Raw genomic sequence first — 22612 nt, forward strand, 5'->3', positions numbered from 1 at the left:
TGGGATCATTGTTTTCATACGTAGTTTGTTTAAAGTTGGAAACACGAATCGGACATAAAACCTTTAAAAGACTTTCACATTTAAACCTGGATGCTTTATAACTCGTTAAAGCTGTTGGATATAATAATAATATAAAAATAAATCAAATCTTTTTCACTTCTCCACCATCATGCAGACAACGAACCCCAAACCCAAAGAAATTAATCTGTTCATTTATCTGTTAGTCTGGACAGAAACTGATGAGGAAAAACAACTGAAGCCCTCATCAGTAAACACAATGAGGCATTTTTCTGGTTTCAGGTCCTCAGCAGTTATTTCTGTTTGGTTAATCCACAAACGTTGAAGCAATCCTGGAGGAAAATCGATGGCTCGTCCCTGAAGACTCATAAAAATGATCATTTAATCAGAGTTTATCCAGAGATGGAAGCTGAAGTCTCAGAAAGGGCTGAACATCCTGCTGTAGAGTCACGTCTCCAGGATCCAGGATTTCTGACATTCAGAAAGATCTGATCCATGAACACCTCTTGTTCCTGTCATTCCTCTTCCAGACTGATGCTGGAATATTTGTGATTACGTTGGAAAAGCAACTCCTGCCATCTGGCCAAAGCCTCCATTGGATCCTCTGTAACAGGATCTCGTTGCTGGGATGACATCGTGGAGATGTAGCCTTGGTCAGATTCACTGATCTGACCTGTTCCTCCTGGCTGTAGGTCCTCCTCGTCCATCTCCACAGGCTGGGAGAGGCTGACCTCGGGGGAGGGGAAGTACTCGTTCTGTGTAGCTGGACCGGAAGGTTCTGTCAGACTCCAGTCCAGAGGGCCCTGCAGGACAACCTGGGCCGAAGGCTGGATCACCCGTAGTAAGGAGTCCTCTTCATCATCCTCAGTGGGCCCCTGGGGTTCTTCTCGAAAGGCGGTCTGGTTGTTCAGAATGGGCTTAGCAACATAAACAGACTCTGGACTGAAGCCGGGGGGATGCAGCAAGTGGTCCATCACCACCCTGACCTGGCTGGACTCGGGATTCAGGACCGGCAGAAGTTCTGACAAGGATGACAGCTGCTGTTCTGGCATCAGTTCTGGAGTCAGAATGTGAAGGCTGCCGTCGTTTCTACCAATGTGGACGTCGTGGACGTAGACAGGAGGTCCGTCTCTGATCAGAGGTTCACACTGTAAGACGGGAGGTACATGTAGAGTAGGGACGTCTTGGCTGGCTTCAGCCAGAACCTCCTCTTCACTGAGAACACACTCTTTCTCAAACCAGTCAGGATGCTGTAGCTGGTAGGCCTGAAAGGTCTGGATGGCGTTCCTCAGGTCTCTTCCTGAGGGACAGTTGAAGTACTCGTCCTCACCAATTCCCTGGATTTGGTTGATCCGACCCGGCTGGTACTTCTCTATGTCCAATATCCGGAAGTAAAGTTCCTCAAAGTTCTTCATCAGGTTGTATTTGACTCCGATGTCAAACACGGACGGGACGTCTTTCTCACTGCTGATGTCTTGGAAGTATGCCACCATGTAGCGGCCCAGCATCCCGGCCTGGTGCAGTTCCGGCAGGAACAGGTTGAGGAAGGGGATGAGGATGTCATCGGTGGGGGAGAGGATGTCCTCCCTCAGCATCACCTTCCCCTCACCACACATGGCCCTCCACTTGGCCTGGACGCCCCGCGAGCACAGCACCAGGATTTTATCAGAGGGGTTCTTCAGCTGCTGCCGCTGCCACTCCAACCAGCGGATCCGACCCGCCATGCCGACCGAGGTGGAGTCCAGCAGGTCCACCAGAACCTTGGTGCCACATTTGGCCTGGAGGAAGGCGCACAGCTTTAGGACCACATCCCTGTAGAGGTGGTGGTCCTGGGAGTAGATGACCAGGACTTGGGGAGGTTGTTGGGGCAGCAGGGGCCCTGACGGAGGCGGTGGAGGAATCTCGGGTTTACCTGAAAGTAGAAACCAGCTTCAATCAAAGTTCCATTCTCTGCGGTACAAAACGACCCAAATCTTCAACAAGTTTTCTAGAAATCTGATTAATTATGAAGTTAAAACTCATCAGACCTCGTTTCCTGCAGAGAACATACAGAAGAGCTGCCAGGATGACGCACATGATCCCCATTCCCACGGCAACTAGGATGTACGGACGTTCTGGAGCGTATTCTGGAGCAAAAAGACCAAAGTTTAGTGGCTGATTGATTTTCAGACCTTTTATTGGACTTGGTGCTGAATACTGATGAAGTCGTTGTTCTGCTGACCATGAAAATGAGCTGAAATATAGCTTTTAATTCTATACTAAACAAAATAAACAGACCTCCGCATTCTCATAATCATACTCTTGATTTGGTTCTGACACAGGGCATTTCTTGTCCTCTCCACCCCAACCGGTCCAGGCCGCCCTCCCTGACCCGGGTTCTGGTTCTGTCGGAGGTTTTTCTTCCTGTTAAAAAGGAGTTTTTCCTTTCCACTGTCCTCCCTTGTCGAGATTCAATGCAATCTGTTGGTTTTCCTTAACTAGGCTGTTATTTATTATGAACTGGCTCATATGAACACTGACTGGATCACAATGAATTTGCTCGAACTGATTTGTCTGTAAAGCCCTGAGATGATGTTCATGAACTGGCGCTAATAAAGACGAACTGAATTAAAAACAAAGCTTGAAGGATTATCAAAGATCCACATTCTTCTCTGGATGACTTCTTTATGAGTTGACTGACCCAGAAAATCTACAATGTACAATTAATGTGTAACAATAGATAATGCTCTGATTTTAAGGCTGACTAGTTTTTATTGAAGGTAAGGCTAGTGTGTGCAGGAAGGGATAGTGGTAGGTAGTTATTATTACTGAATGAAGAAAAATGGTCAGGGGGGAAAACTAAGGAAAACTTGAATGAATGGGTTCATTTAAGGACAGAGGTGTAGGGGGGAGTTTTATGTCCTAAAGTGGAGCTGGACCATAATTTAACCTTTGGAAACTTTATCAGTTCTGCTGTGATGCAGATAAAACCTGAATGTGGAATAAAGCCCAAAGTAGAACCAAGGCCCATCAGAAACTTGGATGGGACGAAAGCTTCAGCAGCAACAAAAAGATAACCAGGACTTTATGGTCTGACTCCATGATGTACTCCACTCTGACCACATGGACGATCAGAAGTCCACTAGAATATTCCAGGAGTATGTCTGATGTGAGGAAGAGTCCATGTTTATGGGACTGAATATTTCCTCATGAAGCTGTAAATGCTTTCTGCTGCAGGACGGAAAGAAAAACAGAGAATCACATCATCAACATCTGATTCTCCACACCTGGTGGGGGACCAGAAAAGCAGATATTCCGAGTCGTCCTTCGTCGTGGACAGTCGTTTCCACACTGAGGGAACAAGGGTTTGATCTGCAGTGGAAGAACAGATAAACATGTTTAATGCTGGCGTGTGCTGCATTTAAAACCGATGCTGTACAGTAAGGTAGTCTACCTCAGCATCAAACTGGCAGCAGGATTTGGGCCATTTGTTCAGACTGAATGTTACATTCAGGGTCATCTGATTATTCTGGAAAAAAGAGTTTTAGTTTCATTATTGGGTTATGGTATGTAAGGAAAACAGCTGCTGTAAATCATTTTATATGTTTATATTTTCACTGAAACAGTCATTTGCTGCATCATCATCATCATCACCATGATAACGTTTTCTGGCATTAAACACATCATCAGCCTTCACCACTCTGTTACCCTGCACCTTCATGGTCCCATATGAAGCGTTTACTCTTCAAGGCTAACGCTGTTAGCATGCTGCAGCAGATGGACGATCACTGACAGGAAACTACTTTCATCTTGGGGGCCAGAAGGTCCAGAAAGGGAACTTCTGGTGTAATTCAAGACCAATTGTTGGTACCCTGTCAGCTCAGTTTACTGCAAGAGCTGAACATCTACAAAACATCTGAACATCATCTTTCCCAATACACAAGAATGTGGAGCCCCAACCTCAGACCCACCAACCCAAAACCCTCCAACCTCAGACCCCTCAACCTCAAACCCTTCCAGCCTCAGACCCTCCAACTGTGCTGTGAAACCAGGTTGACTAAATGGTTTGTGGTGAATATTTGTGTTATGATTTTGCTAAACAGTTTAAAGAAGATTACAGTCAATACAGCATAGTTCTCAGTACAACTGCACTTTCAGACGTTGTTGTTTTCATTCAGTGATAAACAGAGAACAATGTATAGTCCACATACACTGCTAGAATATGAATGATAACAGTCTGTTAAAGGGACGTAGAAAGTGGACAGGAAGATATACAGGCCTCTAAATGGATCTATTACAGCAGAGTTACATACATTAAGTAGTAACAGAAACAACACGTTCTCTAACTGCAGAGAGGCAGTCAGTTTCCAGTACAGCAAAGAAAACAAAAACTGGGGTAAAAAGTAGGCTGAGGTTGAGTTTCTGATCTGCTGTAATGAGTTTCTATGGTACAGATCTGTGTCAGCCCACTCAGATGGAAAATATGAGCTGGCCTACAGCAGGATGAGAGCTTACCTTAAACACACGAGTATCATGTGGATACAAGTCACATTTAACAATAACCAAGTACTGGTCACACAGAGAGTCTGGCATGAAGCTGACCATCAGGGTGTCTCTTGTGGTCACCGAGGTCAGGCTGATGTTGGGCTGCCACAGACTCCCTACAGACACCAGACAACATGTTCACACCCGTGTACAAGATTTACTCATTTAATGTTCTCCAACATGTGACTTACCTGTCTCTCTGCAGAACTGGGTCATCTGCATCTGTGGGTCTCTACAGTCTGAGGAAACCACAAAGTTTCATCAACTCATTCACAGTTCAGCAAATGAAAACAATAAACTCCTTAGTTTTAAAAGTTAGCAGATTAAATATCATTAAATGTGATTCATGGATCTAATTCTACTCTCCGGCTATACCGACTGAACCTGGACTCACCAGGGACCTGAACTAAGGTGCTGATGTCGTACTCGCTGTGGCCCATCTCTGGTTTGGGGATGTTGGAGATGGAGACCTTGTACGTCTGACCAGGATCCAACACCAGCGAGTTAGACGAGAACGACCACTGAAAACACAAAATAACTCCACGTTCATGGAAGGAAACCAGACAAATGCATGTCCTATACTGAGAACTATCATCAGAGATCACATTTCTCCAGTTTAATCTTCTCTCCGTCGACTCCCTGTTAAATCCACAATAGAATTATGTAAAACTCAAAGTGGCCAAGACACACTGGATCTTAAAGATCTCAGAGGTCCAGATTTTCCCACCAGTGCTTCACTTCCATGCTGCAGGTTTACTGGAGGTTCCTTGAGGTTCAAAAAGTAGAACGGGAGTCTAACCTCCAGTTATCAGACCCCCTCTCTGTGAAACCGGTCCCATGTTGGCTGACAGCTAACAACTGGAATTGTGCAACCTCCATTTGCTTCATCATACCAGTCCCAGCTTCCAGCTACAGAGCAGGAGACGTTCACCCCACCTCTGAAAGCTGAAGTTCTGTAACATGTTGTAGACCCTTAATCAGGGCGGATGGAAGAATGATCTCCTCAGTGTGTCCGTGGAGCAGGACGATGTCCCTGAAGCTGCTCCTCTGTCTGGAGATGCTGGATGTTCAGGATTGTCTATGATGGACAGCAGCCTGTTCAGCGTCCGTCGCTCTGCCACGGATGTCAGGCTGTCCAGCTCTGTTCCAACCACAGAATCTGCCTTCCTCACCAGTTTGTCCAGGCGTGCTGTGTCCTTCTTCTTGAGGCTGCCCCCCAGCACATTACTGCGTCCAGACTGGTAGAAGATCTGCAGCAATTTCTTGGAGATGTTGAAGGACGCCAGCCCTCTGAGGAAGTACAGGCGGCTCTGTCCTTTCCTGTACAAGCATCGGGTTGGCAGTCCAGTCCAGTTTATCATCCACCTGCACTCCCAGGTATTTGTATGTTTGTACCACTTCTACACAGTCCCCTCTGATGATGGCCAGCTCTGGGTGTGGCCTGGGTCTCCTAAAGTCCACCACCATTTCCCTGGTCTTGGTGGTGTTGAGGAGCAGATGGTTGGAGTCACACATTTTAACAAAGTCCTGGATCAGTCTTCTATACTTCGGGCAGGCCTTCAGTAGTCGGGGCGATACTCCATCCGAACCAGCAGCTTTGCTGGGGCACAGCCTCCTCAGCTCTCCACAGACCTGAGCTGCTGTGATCGTCGTGGGTGGTGTGAAGGGGGGAGGGGAGGTGTCCTCTTCTCTGCTGGTGATAGCTTGTGGGAGTAGGAGGGACGGGGCTGCAGTGTTCAGAGGTGTGAATGAGTTGGGGTGATCACACCTTTTAAAGAAGTGGTTTAGCTGGTTTGCCCTCCCCAGATCTCCCTTAATGGAGGCAGCTCTCTTAGAGCCGCTTCATCCCCTCCCACACCTCCCTCATGTTGTTGTTTTTCATCCTTCTGTACTGCTGCTTCGCCTCCCTGAGCTGGACTCTGACTTCTGCATCTGCTTAATCTGTTGTACTACTGCATAATCTAAGGTATTGTTTGACTGGAATCATAATTTAATTTATTGAAGTCCAGTTATGCATACAACCCCCCCCAAAAAAAAATCTAATGTTACGAAGACATTTTACAATTTCATGGGCAAATAAAGTTCTTCACACATTAAAACAAGTAATTCACACACAAGCACGCAGGTTCAAGCTGCTCAATGCGGTCTCTTTATTGTGCTTTTATTGTATCCCACCACTGACTGTTATTTCTGTGTGCCGTTTCTTTTATGGAACTCCGGATGGAAATTTACATGATGGAGGATTTGGAGACATCTGTATGAAAGTCATGAAGCCATTTCTCCAATACTCTGGCTGCACCAAGCGTTTTCCTGTAATTTATCTAGGATCTTACATTCTGCATAAAGATCGAGGGACAAAATGGTTTGAACTTAATTCTTTCTCTTCTTTTTCTCCAGATTACGTCGGTACTCTCTGTTCCTGCATTTAAAGAACCATCCTGTTGGTAATCCATCCAGGTGGAAGAACGCCTAACGAGTCTTCCAGGTGCAGCTGCACATAAACCACAGAACACGATAATGAAGCTGATTGACCTCTGCTGCAGAGTGACCAGCCTGACACCCCGACTAACTCAGACTGAAGGCACATGCCATGTTTTTTCATGGTTTCTGGCTTTTCTTCAGAGTTAAAAAGACGTTTAAAATCAGTCAAAGCTAAAAACAAACAAAAATCACGGATCAGCTTGTGTCCTTGTAGAGTGTTTGGACTAATTTCAAGCCTCACAGTCCAACAAATATGTGGTGCATTTAAGTGATGATGCAAAGCTGGGATATCCAGATTTTAGTCAAATTTTCTTCCAGTTATTTCAAAGTAAGAAAGAAAGAATAGAGATATTTAACACGGACGGACAGCACCCACCTTTTCTCCTGATAGTCTTCTCATTGGAAGAACATCTTTGAAAGAATATCGAACACACACGTTGTTGTTGGTGGACCTCACCAAGACATGAAGCTCGGTGGCCTTCAGGTGACTGATACCACCTGGAAATAGAGCACAGGTTACTTCCTGCCTCAGTACTACTTCCTGTCTGCTTCACATCGCACTGAGAGACGACTTCACTCTTTTAACAAAGATCCAGAAACACAGACAAATGATGATTGGATACAAAGGCTTGTTAAACCCCCCATCATTAACCAGCGAGACCAAAGGTAATCCTGAAGGAGCTGAATGCTCTCATCTGCACAGGGAAGCATGGTGGTGGCAGCATCATGCTGTGGGGATGTTTCCATGAGCAGGGAAACTGCTCAGAACTGAGGAAATGGTAGATGGAGAATAATCCAGGATAGGTGTGGAGGGAAACCCGAGGTGTGAGACTGGGACGGAGGTTCATCGTCCAGCAGGACAATGACCATCATCATCATCCTGATGAAGAAACACTAACTGTTTTAGATGTGTTGGAATGATTGGGTCAAAGTCAAGACCTCAATCCATCTGAGAGTAAGACAGGCTAAAAGCTGAGGTCCATAAGAGTGGATATATTCACCATTGTCCTACACATGACGGAGCTGGTCGTCTCCTCAGAGGACACCGACTCACCGTCATCTTTTATCTTCCAGCTGGCGTGCAGCACAGGCTGCAGCTGTCCTCGGTCATCCGACATGATGTTCACTGACACCTGCAACTCCTCTGGAGCGCTGGGGGTGTAGTCGTTAACGTCCAGCCACTTAGGGTCCATGCAGTTATCTACACACAAACACACACACTGAATTATTCGTGCATTTACTGTCCTTCTAAATGCAACTCTGCAACAGAGCTGAAACTCTCTGAAATGAACAGAATGGAAACCAGGAAGAAGACAGCTGGGATCATTTTCTTCCATTTATCCAGTGTCGGGTCCCAGACATCCCTCTCTCTAGTGACTCTCTGTGAGATGTTCCCAGGACAGAAGGGATATGTCATAGGGGAAGTGGTGTCCTTGTGGTAACAGAGGTGGGCTTGGGTCTGGAGAAACTGGTTCAAGTCCACCAGGCTGGTAACAGCGGTAAACCACCGTGGGTCCCTGAGGCCCTTAACCCTGGGAAAAAATGGCAGCCCACCACTCTTAGTGGAACTAGTAATGGGTTAAAATTGAATGATTATTGAATGAATTATTTCAGTGTAAGCAGTTATCTCTTAGAAGTTTTATTTTTTCTGAACACAGCTTAAGACCTCTTCCAGAGTCATGTTTCTAGATATGTACCGGCCACCAGGGCACTGCGTAGCATTTTATGATGGTTTTAGTGACCTGCTGCTATAATCTGTGGAGATTCTGACTGTGTAATTATTTTTGGTGACTTTAACATCCATGTAGACAACCCTCAGGACAGAAGGACTAAAAACCTGAGTAACAGTCTGGACAACTCTGGGCTGACTCAGCATATAACAGAGCCCACACACATTAAAGGACACACTCTAGATTTACTGATTTTAAAGGGTTTGTACCAAAAAAAAAAAAAAGTAGAAGAAGAACTATAGGAACAAGCAACAAAAAAACGTAGAAGAAGAACCATAGCAACAACCAGCAAAAAAAAAAAAAACATAGAAGAATAGCCATGGCAACAACCGCCAAAAAAACGTAAAAGAACCATAACAATAACCGGAAAACACAACACACAGCAAGGAAGGCGATATATAGGACGAGGGAATGATGGTGGTGTTGGGACTATTGTTAACAGAAAAAGCCAGAACTAAACAGTAAAAAATAACAGACTGGAGATGGTGTGAACATGGACTTTATTTATTTCCTTGTTCCCCAGCCAGCTCGCTCTCTGATTGGCTACATTCTGTTCCACGCCACCATCCACAGAGTCACAGCTCAGGAGTCGTCGGCGGTTCTCACACACATAAAGATATTTGGTCGTAAATACAGTGTGTGCAGAATTATTAGGCAAGTTGTATTTTTGAGGATTAATTTTATTATAGAACAACAACTATGTTCGCAATGAACACAAAAGACTCATAAATATCAAAGCTGAATATTTTTGGAAGTTGGAGTGGGGCTTTTTTAGTTTTAGTATCTTAGGAGGATATTTCTGTGTGTGCAGGTGACTATTACTGTACATAATTATTAGGCAACTTAACAAAAACCAAATATATACCCATTTCACTTATTTATTTTCACCAGGGAAACCAATATAACAACTCAAAATTTACAAATATAAATTTCTGGCTTTCAAAAACAAAACAAAAACAAATCAGTGACCAATATAACCACCTTTCTTTGCGAGGACACTCAAAAGCCTGCCATCCATAGATTCTGTCAGTGTCTTGATCTGTTCACGATCAACATTGCGTGCAGCAGCAACCACAGCCTCCCAGACCCTGTTCAGAGAGGTGTACTGTTTTCCCTCCCTGTAGATCTCACATTTGATGAGGGACCACAGGTTCTCTATGGGGTTAAGATCAGGTGAACAAGGAGGCCATGTCATTATTTTTTCTTCTTTTAGACCTTTTCTGGCCAGCCACGCAGTGGAGTACTTGGATGCGTATGATGGAGCATTGTCCTGCATGAAAATCATGTTTTTCTTGAACGATGCTGACTTCTTCCTGTACCACTGCTTGAAGAAGGTGTCTTCCAGAAACTGGCAGTACGACTGGGAGTTGAGCTTGACTCCATCCTCAACCCGAAAAGGTCCCACAAGCTCATCTTTGATGATACCAGCCCATACCAGTATCCCACCTCCACCTTGCTGGCGTCTGAGCCGGAGTGGAGCTCTCTGCCCTGTACTGATCCAGCCACGGGCCCATCCATCTGGCCCATCAAGACTCACTCTCATTTCATCAGTCCATAAAACCTTAGAAAAATCAGTCTTATGATATTTCTTGGCCCAGTCTTGACGTTTTATCTTGTGTGTCTTGTTCAGTGGTGGTCGTTTTTCAGCCTTCCTTACCTTGGCCATGTCCCTGAGTATTGCACACCTTGTGCTTCTTGGCACTCCAGTGATGTTGCAGCTCTGAAATATGGCAAAACTGGTGGCCAATGGCATCTTGGCAGCTTCACGCTTGATTTTCCTCAGTTCATGGGCAGTTATTTTGCGCCTTGTTTTTTCAACACGCTTCTTGTGACCCTGTTGACTATTTTTAATGAAACGCTTGATTGTTCGATGATCACGCCTCAAAAGCTTGGCAATTTTAAGAGTGCTGCATCCCTCTGCAAGACATCTCACTATTTTTGACTTTCCAGAGTCCGTCAAATCTCTCTTCTGACCCATTTTGCCAAAGGAATGGAAGTTGCCTAATAATTATGCACACCTGATATAGGGTGTTGATGTCATTAGACCACACCCCTTCTCATTACAGAGATGCACATCACCTGATATGCTTAATTAGTAGTAGGCTTTCAAGCCTGTACCGGTTGGAGTAGGATAACATGCATAAAGAGGATGATGTGATCAAAATACTCATTTGCCTAATAATTCTGCACACACTGTACTGAACATGTTCAATATTTACGATTCTCGGCTATGACATGTTTCGGAGCAGATTATCAGGACAAATCTGCTCGTAACACACCTCAGACCAATGGCGATTTTGGGGGTGGCCAGTGCCACCCCTGAAGTCTCATTGGCCACCCCTGTGGCCACCCCAATTCTGAGTGGTAATTTGGCAAGTCCATCAAAAAGAAATGCCTGTCAATCAACGATGCAGTGTGGATAATTAGCTGATTCAGGATCAGTTGTATGTGTCAAACTATCTGAGTAATGCTCACGCACAAGCGCCTACAGCTGATTTCTGGTCTGTTGGATCACACTGAACCAAAAGCGTCTTGAGAGTGGACGTATGATTCACCTGGATTAAAGTTGAATTGCGTGCCGTACAACTACCAGCACACTAGGAAGCCTTCTGTATCACTGGAGTCACCGCGTACTTGCAGATTAAAGATTTGAAAGGTAGGTTGTTTAAAATATAACTTCACTCCAAGCTAGTGCTTTGCTTTTTGTTTGTTTTTTTAAAACATAAAAGTACTGCCTTAGTTTGCCGGTGTGAAACAGGCTTCGTAGCTACGTAAACAGGCTGCTAACTAGCTTGTTGCAAACCACTCAGCATTTAGCAAGTTTTCAACTTTGGCAGAGTTAATATTAACATGTTAGTGAGGGTTTGTGTGTAACACTATAGGCCTTAAACATGTCCACATGCCAGGAAGCCTGACAGACACCTTGTGGCTGAGCCTCAAACAGTGTCGCAGGTGAATGTGGAGAACCGTTACCACACCAGTTTAGCTAATGGTTTCTAGCTACGGAACACGAACAGCTGTAAATGTGTTTAGTTGATATTTGTGTGATTTACTTCACATATGAGTAATGTTTAAGCTTTTGTTAATACCTGATAATTGACTGAGTATCAATTGGCTCCTTTTTTTCTTTAGCTCTTTTCAAAGTTCATGTCTTTTGTAATATTCTTTTACAAATGAGTAACAGAGTGCATTTAAATATCAAATGTAATCTGCATTTTTCCCATCCAATATTAAAAAAACATTATCAAAGCAGTGCTTTCAATGCTTGAAACTATTAAAAATAATAATAATAATAATAAAAAAATCTAACAGAATTTTGTTTTTGACACTGGAAAGAGCTAAAGCTATTGTTTAAGATTTCCCATTTCTGGAAGATTCCCCGTATTTCTAATGCTGATTTTAACCAAAGATAACAATGATCCTGATGGATGTTGCAATGAATGATATCTAGTGACTGATATAATTTTCTGCAGGCATGATTAAAGGTAGCAAGGAAGAGACACAGGGATAATAAAAGTTTCTTTAAAAAAAGAAAAGTGTCATCAGAGTCAGGTGCCAGCAGCAGGGAGAAAGCCAGTCAGGTCAGCAGCATAGGCATAGCAGCAGTGATGAAGAGCAATCAGCTCCCTCTGCACAGCATGGTAGGTCATGTTCAGGGAGCTCTTATGTGTCCTGGATGAAGATGGATGGATTTGTCATGTTCTTTTACAAATAAGTTGACTGAATTTAAGTTCTTGTCAGTCCATTTATACAAGTATAGTTCTCTGTAGAAAACGAATTTTAAAATAATTTTAAAGACAAGATAATAGAACACATACATATAAGAGCTATGTAATTGTTTTCACCGTCCACCTAAAAATTCATGAAAAAAAACAAACAAACAAAACAAAAAACATAACCTAATGTCACTTTCTGGATCATCGGTGAAGGAACATGAACTTCAGTCAGCCAGCCGCAGGTCTGTGAAGCGCCACTTTAATCATGGTACGTTCAGTTCTCTATCCTGATTGATCTGTCATCGATAGTTACTTCAAACTGTTTGGTATTAATCTTTGTTTAGTAATAATTTGCTAATACACAGTAAACTGTAGATCTTAGTATCCACACATTGTTTTGATTTATTACAAAACATTAAAAGATAAAGGGAAACACTAGTGTTTCCATGACCAATATATAAAAGTGATTCTAGTGGTTTTTAATATTTCAGGTACCAGTGGTGAAAGTGATTCATATGGCGTGTCAGAAGATGTTGCTGAGATGGATGATCCAGAGTTCCTTTCTTCTGCAAAAATACATGCTGCCCCACCAGGACCTTATGGTATGTGCTAACATTTATCTTTTAGCCCACACAGCAACACTAGCACTTTACATGTTAATATCATGCAACTGCTGTAATACTGCCAAATACTTAATCATGTAACAAATACTTTTAAGTGAAATGTTAGTCTTGTCCCTGCCACAAAGCCTCACACTGATGGATTGGTATTGTCCAGTGGACTGATTGTCGTTCTATACTTTTCAGATATTTCCCAGTCCAGAGGAACAGGACCTACCCAGCCTCAGCTAAAAGTATTCCCTCGAACACTGCAAGGCAACAGGAAGAGATGCTTCTCCAGTCAATGGTACAAACTGTATTCGTGGCTTGTGTACTCTCAGAGCCAAGATTCAGCTTACTGCTACCGAATACTACAGCATCTGTTTTCACATCACCTCTGGGCTTCTGCCATTGGAAAAAGTCCATGTTCAAAGATTCTGGGTTTAAACTGCATGAGAAGTCAGAAGGTCATATCAATGCCATGTTTGCATGGGGTGAGCACAAGAAGATGGTACTCACCAACTCCTCTATGCGTGATGCCATTAATGAGGCATATAATAAAAAAGTTCAAGAGAACAGAAAATACATTACAACAGTGGCTGAAGTACTTCTTCTAACTGCAACTCAAAACATAGCCCAACGCGGTCACCGTGAAGCTGAAGAGGTAAATAACAAAGGGAATTTTTTAGAAATGTTGGAGTTAATTGCAAAGCATGACCCTATTGTACAAAAAAACTAAAAGGAAGGCAGAATGCTACGTATACAAGCGCTGTAATACAGAATGAAATCCTGGAATGCTTGGCAAACATGGTCCACAAAGACATAATTGAGGAAGTGAAACAAAGTGAAGTGTTCTCTGTAATTGCTGATGAGACCAAAGACCTGAAAAAGAAGGAACAACCCTCTCTGGTACTTCGATACTACTACAATGGGGCAGTGCATGAAAGTTTTCTTGACTTTCAGCAAGCAACTAGATTAGATGCAGAAGGAGTTAAGGACAAACTAGTCCAATGTTTAGAAAAATATGGACTTGAGTACAGATCCAGTCTTGTTGGATGGGTTGTGATGGAGCATCTGTGATAAGTGGGAAACATTCTAGAGTGGCAGCTAGAATAAAGGCTGAAGCAAAACATGCCGTTTATAGACACTGTAACGCTCACTGCCTCCACCTGGTACTTGTTGATGCTGTGAAGGTAATCCCAGAGGCTGATTGTTTTTTTTCTTTACTCCAGAAGATTTACACGTACATATCTGGACCCTACGTTCACCAAAAGTGGCTCGATGTTCAAAAAGAAATGTACAAAGATCAGCCAAGAGAGTTACAGACACTCAGTGATACGAGATGGGCATGTAGATACATTGCCTGCAAGAATCTAATGGATAGATTACCAGCTGTGCTTCATGTCCTCCATGAAATTGCTATAGAAGATAGTGGAGAAAGATCTGTAGATGCCAGAGGTTTACTGTCTCAGTTAGAGACAGTTAGCTTTGTCAGTCTTCTTGCAACATTACGAAAGCTACTTGGGGATGCAAAACGTCTTTCTGACACCCTCCAGTCTCCATGTCTTGACCTAAGTATGGCAGTTAATTTAGTCCATGCACTTAAAGACTCATTACAGGATTACAGAAGTGAAACATTTGTTCACAGTCTGTGGGAAGATATTGTAGAAACTGCCACAAAGTGCAGTATAACAACTGAAAATGCAGAGAAAAAGAGGTCTGAAAAACTCAGCTCCAGACTTGGTAGGTCTGTTGTAATGTCTACATTAGGTCAATACAAGTGCAACAGCGGAGATGAGGATATTTTCAGAAGAACAACCATTGTAGACACCATTCTTGGAGAGTCAGATAGGCGTTTCTCCAAAGACAACTGTGACATGATGAGAGGAATACAAGCTTTGGATCCAAAAAGCACAAGTTTCCTTGAAGATGAGGTGTTCTTTCGCTTTGGAGGATTTTATGAAGGTGATTTGGAAGATCTCAGACATGAGCTCCACCAAAAAAAGAGACTTTTGCAAAGAAAAGAGCAAAGTGGAATGCAGACATTGTTGGGTATTGTTGACTTTGCAGTATTCTTTGAGCCTCAAAAGGACATTTTTCATGAGCTTTTTCATTGTGTAAGATAGCCATAGCTGTACCAGTAAGTACTGCAGCATGTGAGCGAAGCTTCTCTGCTCTTAAACTTATCAAGACTCATTTGTGCACAACTATGTCAGACAACAGACTGAGCAACTTGGGTGTCCTTAGCATTGAGGCAAGAAGAGCTAAGACGCTCCACATGGACAGGTTCATTGAAGTCATCACAAAAACAGGAGGATTCATCTCTTTTAGGATGGACAAACACAATCTGTCTAGTATGGTCTTTGTGAAAGTGTGATGGCAGAAGAAATCTAGTCAGTGCAAGACTAAAGACATGTTTTTTTTGTATCTGTGTATTTTTATGTTTTCCATGGCTGACTTTCAGAGAATGTCAACATAGTAATTCAAAATAAAAACAGTTCAGTAACAGTAAACATGAGTTCTGTGTTTTAAAAATTCTAGGCCATGTGTATGTAAAATGAAAGCAGGATTATATTTACACAGTATGTACAGACCATAAAGGTTCTTCCTGCCTTGGCCACCCCACACTAGTTTTTGGTCTCATCTTGGCCACCCCATTAAAAATGTCCTAGATACGCCACTGCCTCAGACTACATGATAATTGTACAGAAAAATCTTATAAGACTCATAATAATCGGGCGTTTGCCGTCCTTGGTTGGGAAGAGACAAAATCGGTACAAAAACAGCCCGATAATCTTTATGTGTGTACCAGGCTTTAGCCCAAGAAAGTGGACCACATCAGTCCAGCTCTGAGGTCTTTACACTGGCTGCCTGTTTGTCAGAGGATACACTTTAAAGTTCTGCTGCTGGTCTAGAAAGCTCTGAATGGTTTAGGACCAACATACATCAGAGACCTCTTGACCCAGTATGAACCTACCAGAACCCTCAGGTCATCTGGATCCAGTTTCTTATCAGTTCCCAGAGTCAGAACCAGACATGGAGAAGCTGTATTCAGCTTCTATGCTCCACATGTCTGGAACAAACTCCCAGAAAGCCTCAGATCTGCTGAAACACTCAGTTTATTTAGATCCAGGTTAAAGACCCACCTGTTCTCTGCTGCATGGAACTAGTTTGTTTTTTGTTTTTTTAAGGAGTCCAGATCTGGATCTGGTTCTTTAAAGCTGGAATCTTTAAACTTGATCGTGTTTTAATACTGCTTTTTTTTTTATAAAATTTTCTTTTGTTTGTAATGTTAAAACATGCTTTTTGTATTGAATTGTGCTACAAATAAACTTAACCTGCCGTACAGATTCACTACCAGCTCATGTTTTCCATCAGGTGGTAAAATGTCTCAGGTTTAACATCTGATGTTGTTTATCTTCTACTGGGAATAAAATATGAGTTGATGAGATCTGGAAATTTCCTCATTCTGTTTTTATCTACATTTTACTCCGAGAGTTTTGTTATTAATCCAGGAAATGCTAAATATGCAGCAAAATCTAGACTAAATAAGCAAGACATGGGTAATGATTTATGAATATATGTTTATGAACAACTTATCCTCCACTGCATTAACAGTTTGGAAACTGACTTTGATTTCTTTCTGAATTTCGAACCATTTTTCCACACTGTAGACGTCACACGCGCACATTTCAGATTAAAATCTGTCCTCAAAGACTGAGATGAAAACATGTCGTTCATGATGAGAAAGTTATTTAAAAAGAAAAGAAAGAGCGAGCAGCAGGTTTTTACTCACTGTAACTGGCTTCACACCGCAGATCCTGGCAGAGAAACAAACAAACAAACAAACAAACAAACAAACAAACAAACAAAAACAGACAAGTTTTTATTCATTTGACAGTTTAAAAAAAAGTCGGGGCGGTTTTAAGATTTTCTCTAATTATTCCCATGTTTCATCACTTTTCTGATCCAGTTTCAAACTGTATATAATAATTATTTGTAGTGATGAAGGAAGTGTTTTGCACTCACCTGTCGAGTGCAGTTCAGCGCGTGACCGGATAAAATCCTGACGGCGGACGACGTCGTCGCGCAAAGCATCAGCAGCACCGCGCGGTGAAGACTCATCTTTAGAAAATTATTATTATTATTTTACTAAAAAAGACGAATTCCCAATAAATCCACCCAACTGGTCCCGACAGACGTCGGAGTGCCGCGAGCGCGTGAACCTGACGTAGGTGAGACGTTTCCGGCTCGGTGAGAATAGGAAAACCCCCCATGTGTTTACAGGAAACGTCTCATGCGGCCTTCAAGTCACTCCGGAATTTAGAGCTTTACTCCGAGGACTGCATCAGTAGTCACGATCAAGCCGAGTTTGATGTTTTTAATTTCTTAGATTCACACAAATTCATTAATTAATTCATTTACGTGTTTGTTTTGACAGAGGAAAAAAAACATAAAATCATCCAAACTAGACGCCGTCCGACAAATTTGTAGGCTGATTTACGACCTCGCTGTCCCTGGTTAGACTTCCAGGATTACAAACAGCATTAAATGCAACACAGAGACCAATCTGGGACATGGGAGTTTAAGCTGCAACGAGGAAGTTAATTTTTTTCCTTCTTTGCGTCTCTGACTAATAAAATTAACTTTCTGTTGAAGTCTTTTTTGTTGAATCCAAAAAATCCCTAAAAGTAAAAATTCGTCATAGATGTCCAAAATAAACCTCGCCACAAACGTCTGGTGTGTTCAGGTCCAGGTGAAGATCTGTTTCTGGATGAATGTTGTAAAAGGTGCAGGTTGTGTCAATGCCCTTTTTATATCTTTTTAGAAATTACTTCACTGAGTAACAGTGATGAATAATTTTAAAGGAAAGTTCTTTAACTTTATTAACTAACATTTTTATTTATTTTTAACTTGTCCTGTCCAGCATGGTGGTGGCAGAATGATGGTCTGGCTGTTGTGTTGTGCCAAACAAATTTGCTTTGCCCAGAGGAACTTTATGGGTATTAGGCTCCTCTTGATAATCTCTTTCTTTTATTTCTTTATTTGTATAAATATATTTTTATCCTATTTATTTAGTATTATGGAATTTGTGTAATCTTGCTGGACCTAACCGGAAGGGACAGAAGAAAGAAAAGAAAGAAAAAAGGGACAGAAATGGAGAGAAGTAAAAAGGAAAATGAAATAAATAAATAAATAAATAAAGAAATCGAGACAAACAGCAGACAAACAGTTGCTACACCTGTACAGAAACACAACAGAGAATTTCTTTCAGCTTTTACAGGTAAACTAAGCAGACAATCATCAGGAGACCCTAAAAATAACCAACAGCCTGGCAGGTCAGTTTAACACATTAAAGGATGTTCAAGAACTTCATGAATGTTTTGGCAGATGTTGGTGAATTGATTGGACTGATGTGTAAGCTGCTGAGGAGCCTGAGGCCATGAGGAGCGAGACCAGCTCCATGGCTGAATGAGACTCTAAAGAGCCTCATGAAGGAAAGAGATAAAGTCAAATCTACATTAGTGAAGTCTGGATAAGTGGAGGACAGATTCAAGTATTGTCAACTGAGAAACCAGGTTACAAAACTGAACAGATCAATGAAAAAAGAATATTACATGCAGAAAATAAATGCTGTAAAGCAGGATGGTAAAGAGCTCTGGAAAACCCTTCATGAAATAATGGGGAGTTGAACTGGTGGGGCTTCTTTTGTGGAATCACGTTTCTGACCAAACCATCTGATATAGGAAGTTATTTGAATGATTTTTTAATAAATGGGTCAATGCACTGAGGCAGGATATGAGCTATACTGATGCTGATTATCTGGAACTCTTAAAAAATAATGTGATGTTAGATAAGAGTTGCACTTTTTACTTTAACAGTGTGGATGAACGTTGTTGAAGTCTGCCTGAACACAGCTCAGTGGGTACTCATATGCTGGGCAGTAACGTCCTTGGTCTGGCAGCTGACTACATTCACGGTCCGATATGTCACATCTTACATGCACGCTTCATGAAGGGTGTTTATCCCCAGATCTGGAAAGAGGGTAAAGTTATTCCCGTACCTAAAGCTGGCAGACTAGCACTCACTGGGAAGAACAGCAGACCTATCACTACTCTCCCAGGTCTCAGTAAACTGATGGAGGACAGTACATGCACAAGTCCAGGTGTATGGCTTGAACACATGCTTACAGACATAATCCTTCAACTTGTTCTGCCCTTTAACCGACTCAAGGAATGGATAACTCAAAGATGCCTGGTGCAGTATTGCTTGATTTTAGAGCAGCATTCGATGTCATAGCTCACGATCTGCTCGTCTGTAAACCAGAATGCTGAGGATATAGTCTGCCGTTCTAGTTGTGAAGCGTTATCTCACAGGATTAAAATGTAGAAATAACAGTTGTCTAGGCTGCCTAAAACACACCACAAATTAATAAATAAACAATATAAACTACCCCAGTACTACATGATACATAAAGGAAATAGGATAATGATATGAAAAGTACAGCAGTCATCAAATGTACCTGCAGAGAAACATACCAACACACAAACATCAGCTACATCTAGTCAGAAGAGAGACGAGCACGTTTGTGAGCATGCACGTGTGAACGTGCGTGTGTGGCCATACAATAAGGAAGAAATGTGTGCTTGAAAGGGGGTCGTGATCACACCGCACCCCGAAGCATCAGCGGGGGCGAGGGGAGCCCGAGGGCAGACAGAGCAGCGGCCCACTCAGACCAGAGCAGAGGGGCCCCCAGACCGGAACCCCCCGGCAGGACGGGGCAGGGGCACCGGGCAGCATAGGGCGACGGTGAGCACGCCCAGTGGGCGCCGGGCGCTGCGGGCTGCACAGAGGGCAGGCACCCCACAGGCCCAAAGGCCACCCGTTCCCCCCATCAGAGCCCTGCCCAGGAACCCAACGGGGCCCGACCACCTCAGGCAAAGCCACCGCCGGCCACGCCAACCCAACATCAAGGCTAGGCACCCCACGGACAAGAACATATCCGCAGCCCCCCTCAGGGATTGGGAGTTCCAAACTCCCTTGTACGAGCTGTCCGGTCCCTGTACGACCGGTGTCAGAGCTTGGTCCGCATCGCCGGCAGTAAATCAGAATTGTTTCCAGTGGGGGTTGAACTCCACCAAGGCTGTCCTCTGTCACTAATTCTGTTCATAACTTTTTGGACAGAGTCTTTAGGTGCAGCTGAGGTGTTGAGGGGTTCCGGTCTGGTGGTCTCAGGATTGGGTCTCTACTCTTTGCGGATGATGGGGTTCTGTTGGCTTCGTTGGGCCGTGATCTTCAGCTCTCACTGGAGCGATTCACAGTCGAGTGTGAAGCAGCTGGGATGAGAATCAGCACCTCCAAGTCCGAGACCATGGTCCTCAGCCAGAAAAGAGTGGAGTGCTCTCTCCGGGTCGGGAATGAGGTTCTACCCAAAGAGGAGGAGTTTAGGTATCTGGGGATCTTTATCCCGAGTGAGGGAAGGATGGGGCGGGAGATCGACAGGCGGATCGGTGCAGCTTCTGCAGTGATGCGGACTCTCCAGTGCTTAGTCGAGTCTTTTAGTGGAGTTTCTCCCCGTCATGTTGCTATGCTACATATTAGCACTGCTGCTTCCTGGTGTCTGCAGACATCTTCTGGACTTTAGCATCTCATGCTGTCTCCTGTACAAGGGGATCTAGACAAGATTAAACCCTCTCAAACTTTACTGACACCATTTCCTGTTTTGTAATCAGCTCAGGTTAAAAAGCTCCTGATGAACACAGACTGTTTTTGGTCAGATTAAAGCTGTTTGGTTTTTACTGGTACGGAGAGAGAGGCCCAAAGAGGTGATGATGATGATGATGATGTGCCGAGTGTTAAGGCTGTTTAAAATTAATCGAGTTCAGTAACATGTAGGATTATAACTGGATGTTTTTGTCATTTTTCCTATTTTCCTCTCAGACTGGTTTGGACACAGAAGCTACTCACAACCAGTTCTTTGTGTCTTGCCAGCCAACGCTCAGAGCGGTTCAGGGTGCGGTGAGCTCTGCAGACTCGTCCTACTCTGGAGCCATGACCACAGCCAGAGTTTTCCTGCACAGCTAGGAGATCAGGCGACTTCCTGAAGTGGAGGGAATGATCACTCACGCGGTGCGATGGTGATAACTGGTGACGATGTTTCTGCTGGTAAATGAGAGGCCACAGTGGCGCTGCTTACCTCCACCCAGCAGAGCTACACCTCTAAAACAATCCAAGCCTCATCATCAGCTGCGGTTACGGGAATCTTCTCAGCGAGCTGAATCCCACAGAAGAAGTGACAAACCTTCATCTGTCTTCCAAAATAGAAACTGAATCACTCACTCTCTCCTCAGTCCTCATATAGAAGTGTTTAATATTTAAAACCTCTTCATCAGCAGGAGGTCGGCCTGCATCTGGAGGATTCATTTTCCCAACAATCAGATTCGCCTTCATTGACTAATCAAACCTGATGAAGTGACTTTCTCTGAATTCTGGTTTTTCTTTTAATTATTTTGTCAGTCTTGTGATTTAAGTCATTTTCTTCTGACTTTTACAGAAAATGAGTTGAACTCATCAAACCTCAATTCAAGCAGGTATGACGGCTGGTTTCAGCATTTAGAGCAGAGTTCATGTGATCTAGAAGTTAAAATAAATCTTTAATTGAGGAGTTATTTCATCTGGTGATGTTTCACTTGTGAGAGAATCTTTCTTTGGCTTGGAGACCAAAGAGAAGAAAAAAACCCCACAAAGACAGGATGATTTGTTATTTTTTTTATTGGGAAATGATCATTTCCATCTCCACTTATAAGCAGAAATCTCTGTAACAACTTTAAATATCAGCAAAAAGTGTAAAAAGTCCATATAATCTGCAGAATATAAAACAATGTAAATGATAAAAGAAGAGGGGCTGATTTACCCACAGGTAGGAGGATTAAAGGATAGATGAAGGAATAGCAAGTAGTTTAAAAACAGCTTTCTGTTATCCAGGTTGTTTTGCCTGGATACAGATGAGATGAAGACCTCTCCGGTCAACATAGACGGTTAGAAAACACCCACCTGTCATTATGAATAAATATTCCCCACAGTCTCAGACGTTAAAGCTTTAAGTGTTAATCAGCAGCATGATAACGTTACTTATATTGCACCAGAGAAGAAGAAGAAGCTGGAAGGAAAAACATCATGTCGTGTTAAATTCAGGAAATAATCAGGACAGAGGACAGATACATGAGCATCACGCTGATCCTGTTTGGTAAAACTGAATGAAAATCGTCCACGGTCACGTCCATCCAGGGTCTCCATCACAGGATCACACAGCCGGAGGAGGAGGCCTCGCCACTGCTGGACACCACAACAGGACAGTTTACCCTCCATCGCTGTCAGATACCTCCACATATGTTTGAGAGCTCACAGACCTGATCCAAACCAGTACAAAGACCTCACCTCAGCTCTGGACCATCACACGGCTTCATCCTCTTGGGGGCACTGCAGTCCTGAATCGCTGGAGTCCTCTGAGCATGCTCAGTGGCGTCAGAGCGCTCCTGAGGAA

At 43.2% G+C, this 22612-nt stretch overlaps 2 protein-coding genes across 6 annotated transcripts in view; both read right to left on the reverse strand.

The window, feature by feature from the left end:
- Nucleotides 1–184: 184 nt before the first annotated feature.
- il17ra1a (interleukin 17 receptor A1a) lies at nt 185–17310 on the reverse strand. Of its 2 annotated transcripts, XM_041976854.1 has the most exons (12): nt 17098–17310; nt 16865–16889; nt 8078–8224; nt 7400–7521; nt 4937–5063; nt 4734–4781; nt 4513–4658; nt 3452–3526; nt 3285–3369; nt 2414–2417; nt 2046–2152; nt 185–1930 (listed from the first exon to the last, which is right to left on the reverse strand). In XM_041976854.1, exons 1-12 carry the CDS (start codon nt 17191–17193, stop codon nt 534–536), a joined length of 2379 nt encoding a protein of 792 aa, XP_041832788.1. In that variant the 5' UTR covers nt 17194–17310; the 3' UTR covers nt 185–533. The 2 variants fall into 2 exon arrangements, with proteins under 2 accessions (XP_041832788.1, XP_041832789.1); XM_041976855.1 differs by lacking the exon at nt 2414–2417 and having other exon boundaries at nt 2046–2144.
- A 4518-nt stretch (nt 17311–21828) lies between these two features.
- Nucleotides 21829–22612, reverse strand: part of arhgef39 (Rho guanine nucleotide exchange factor (GEF) 39) — a 76534-nt gene continuing 75750 nt past the window's right edge. For 2 of the 4 annotated variants that reach the window (XM_041976884.1, XM_041976882.1), the window contains exons 11-12: nt 22507–22604; nt 21829–22401 (exon numbers count right to left, since the gene is read on the reverse strand). In XM_041976884.1, coding sequence (XP_041832818.1) covers nt 22532–22604 — 73 coding nt within the window. In that variant the 3' untranslated portion in view covers nt 21829–22401; nt 22507–22531. Of the gene's footprint in view, nt 22405–22506; nt 22605–22612 lie in introns of all 4 variants that reach the window. The other 2 variants (XM_041976883.1, XM_041976881.1) reach the window with 1 other exon arrangement.

The sequence above is a fragment of the Melanotaenia boesemani genome, chromosome 23 (assembly GCF_017639745.1).
Source record: "Melanotaenia boesemani isolate fMelBoe1 chromosome 23, fMelBoe1.pri, whole genome shotgun sequence".
In the NCBI taxonomy this organism is placed as follows: Eukaryota; Metazoa; Chordata; class Actinopteri; order Atheriniformes; family Melanotaeniidae; genus Melanotaenia; species Melanotaenia boesemani.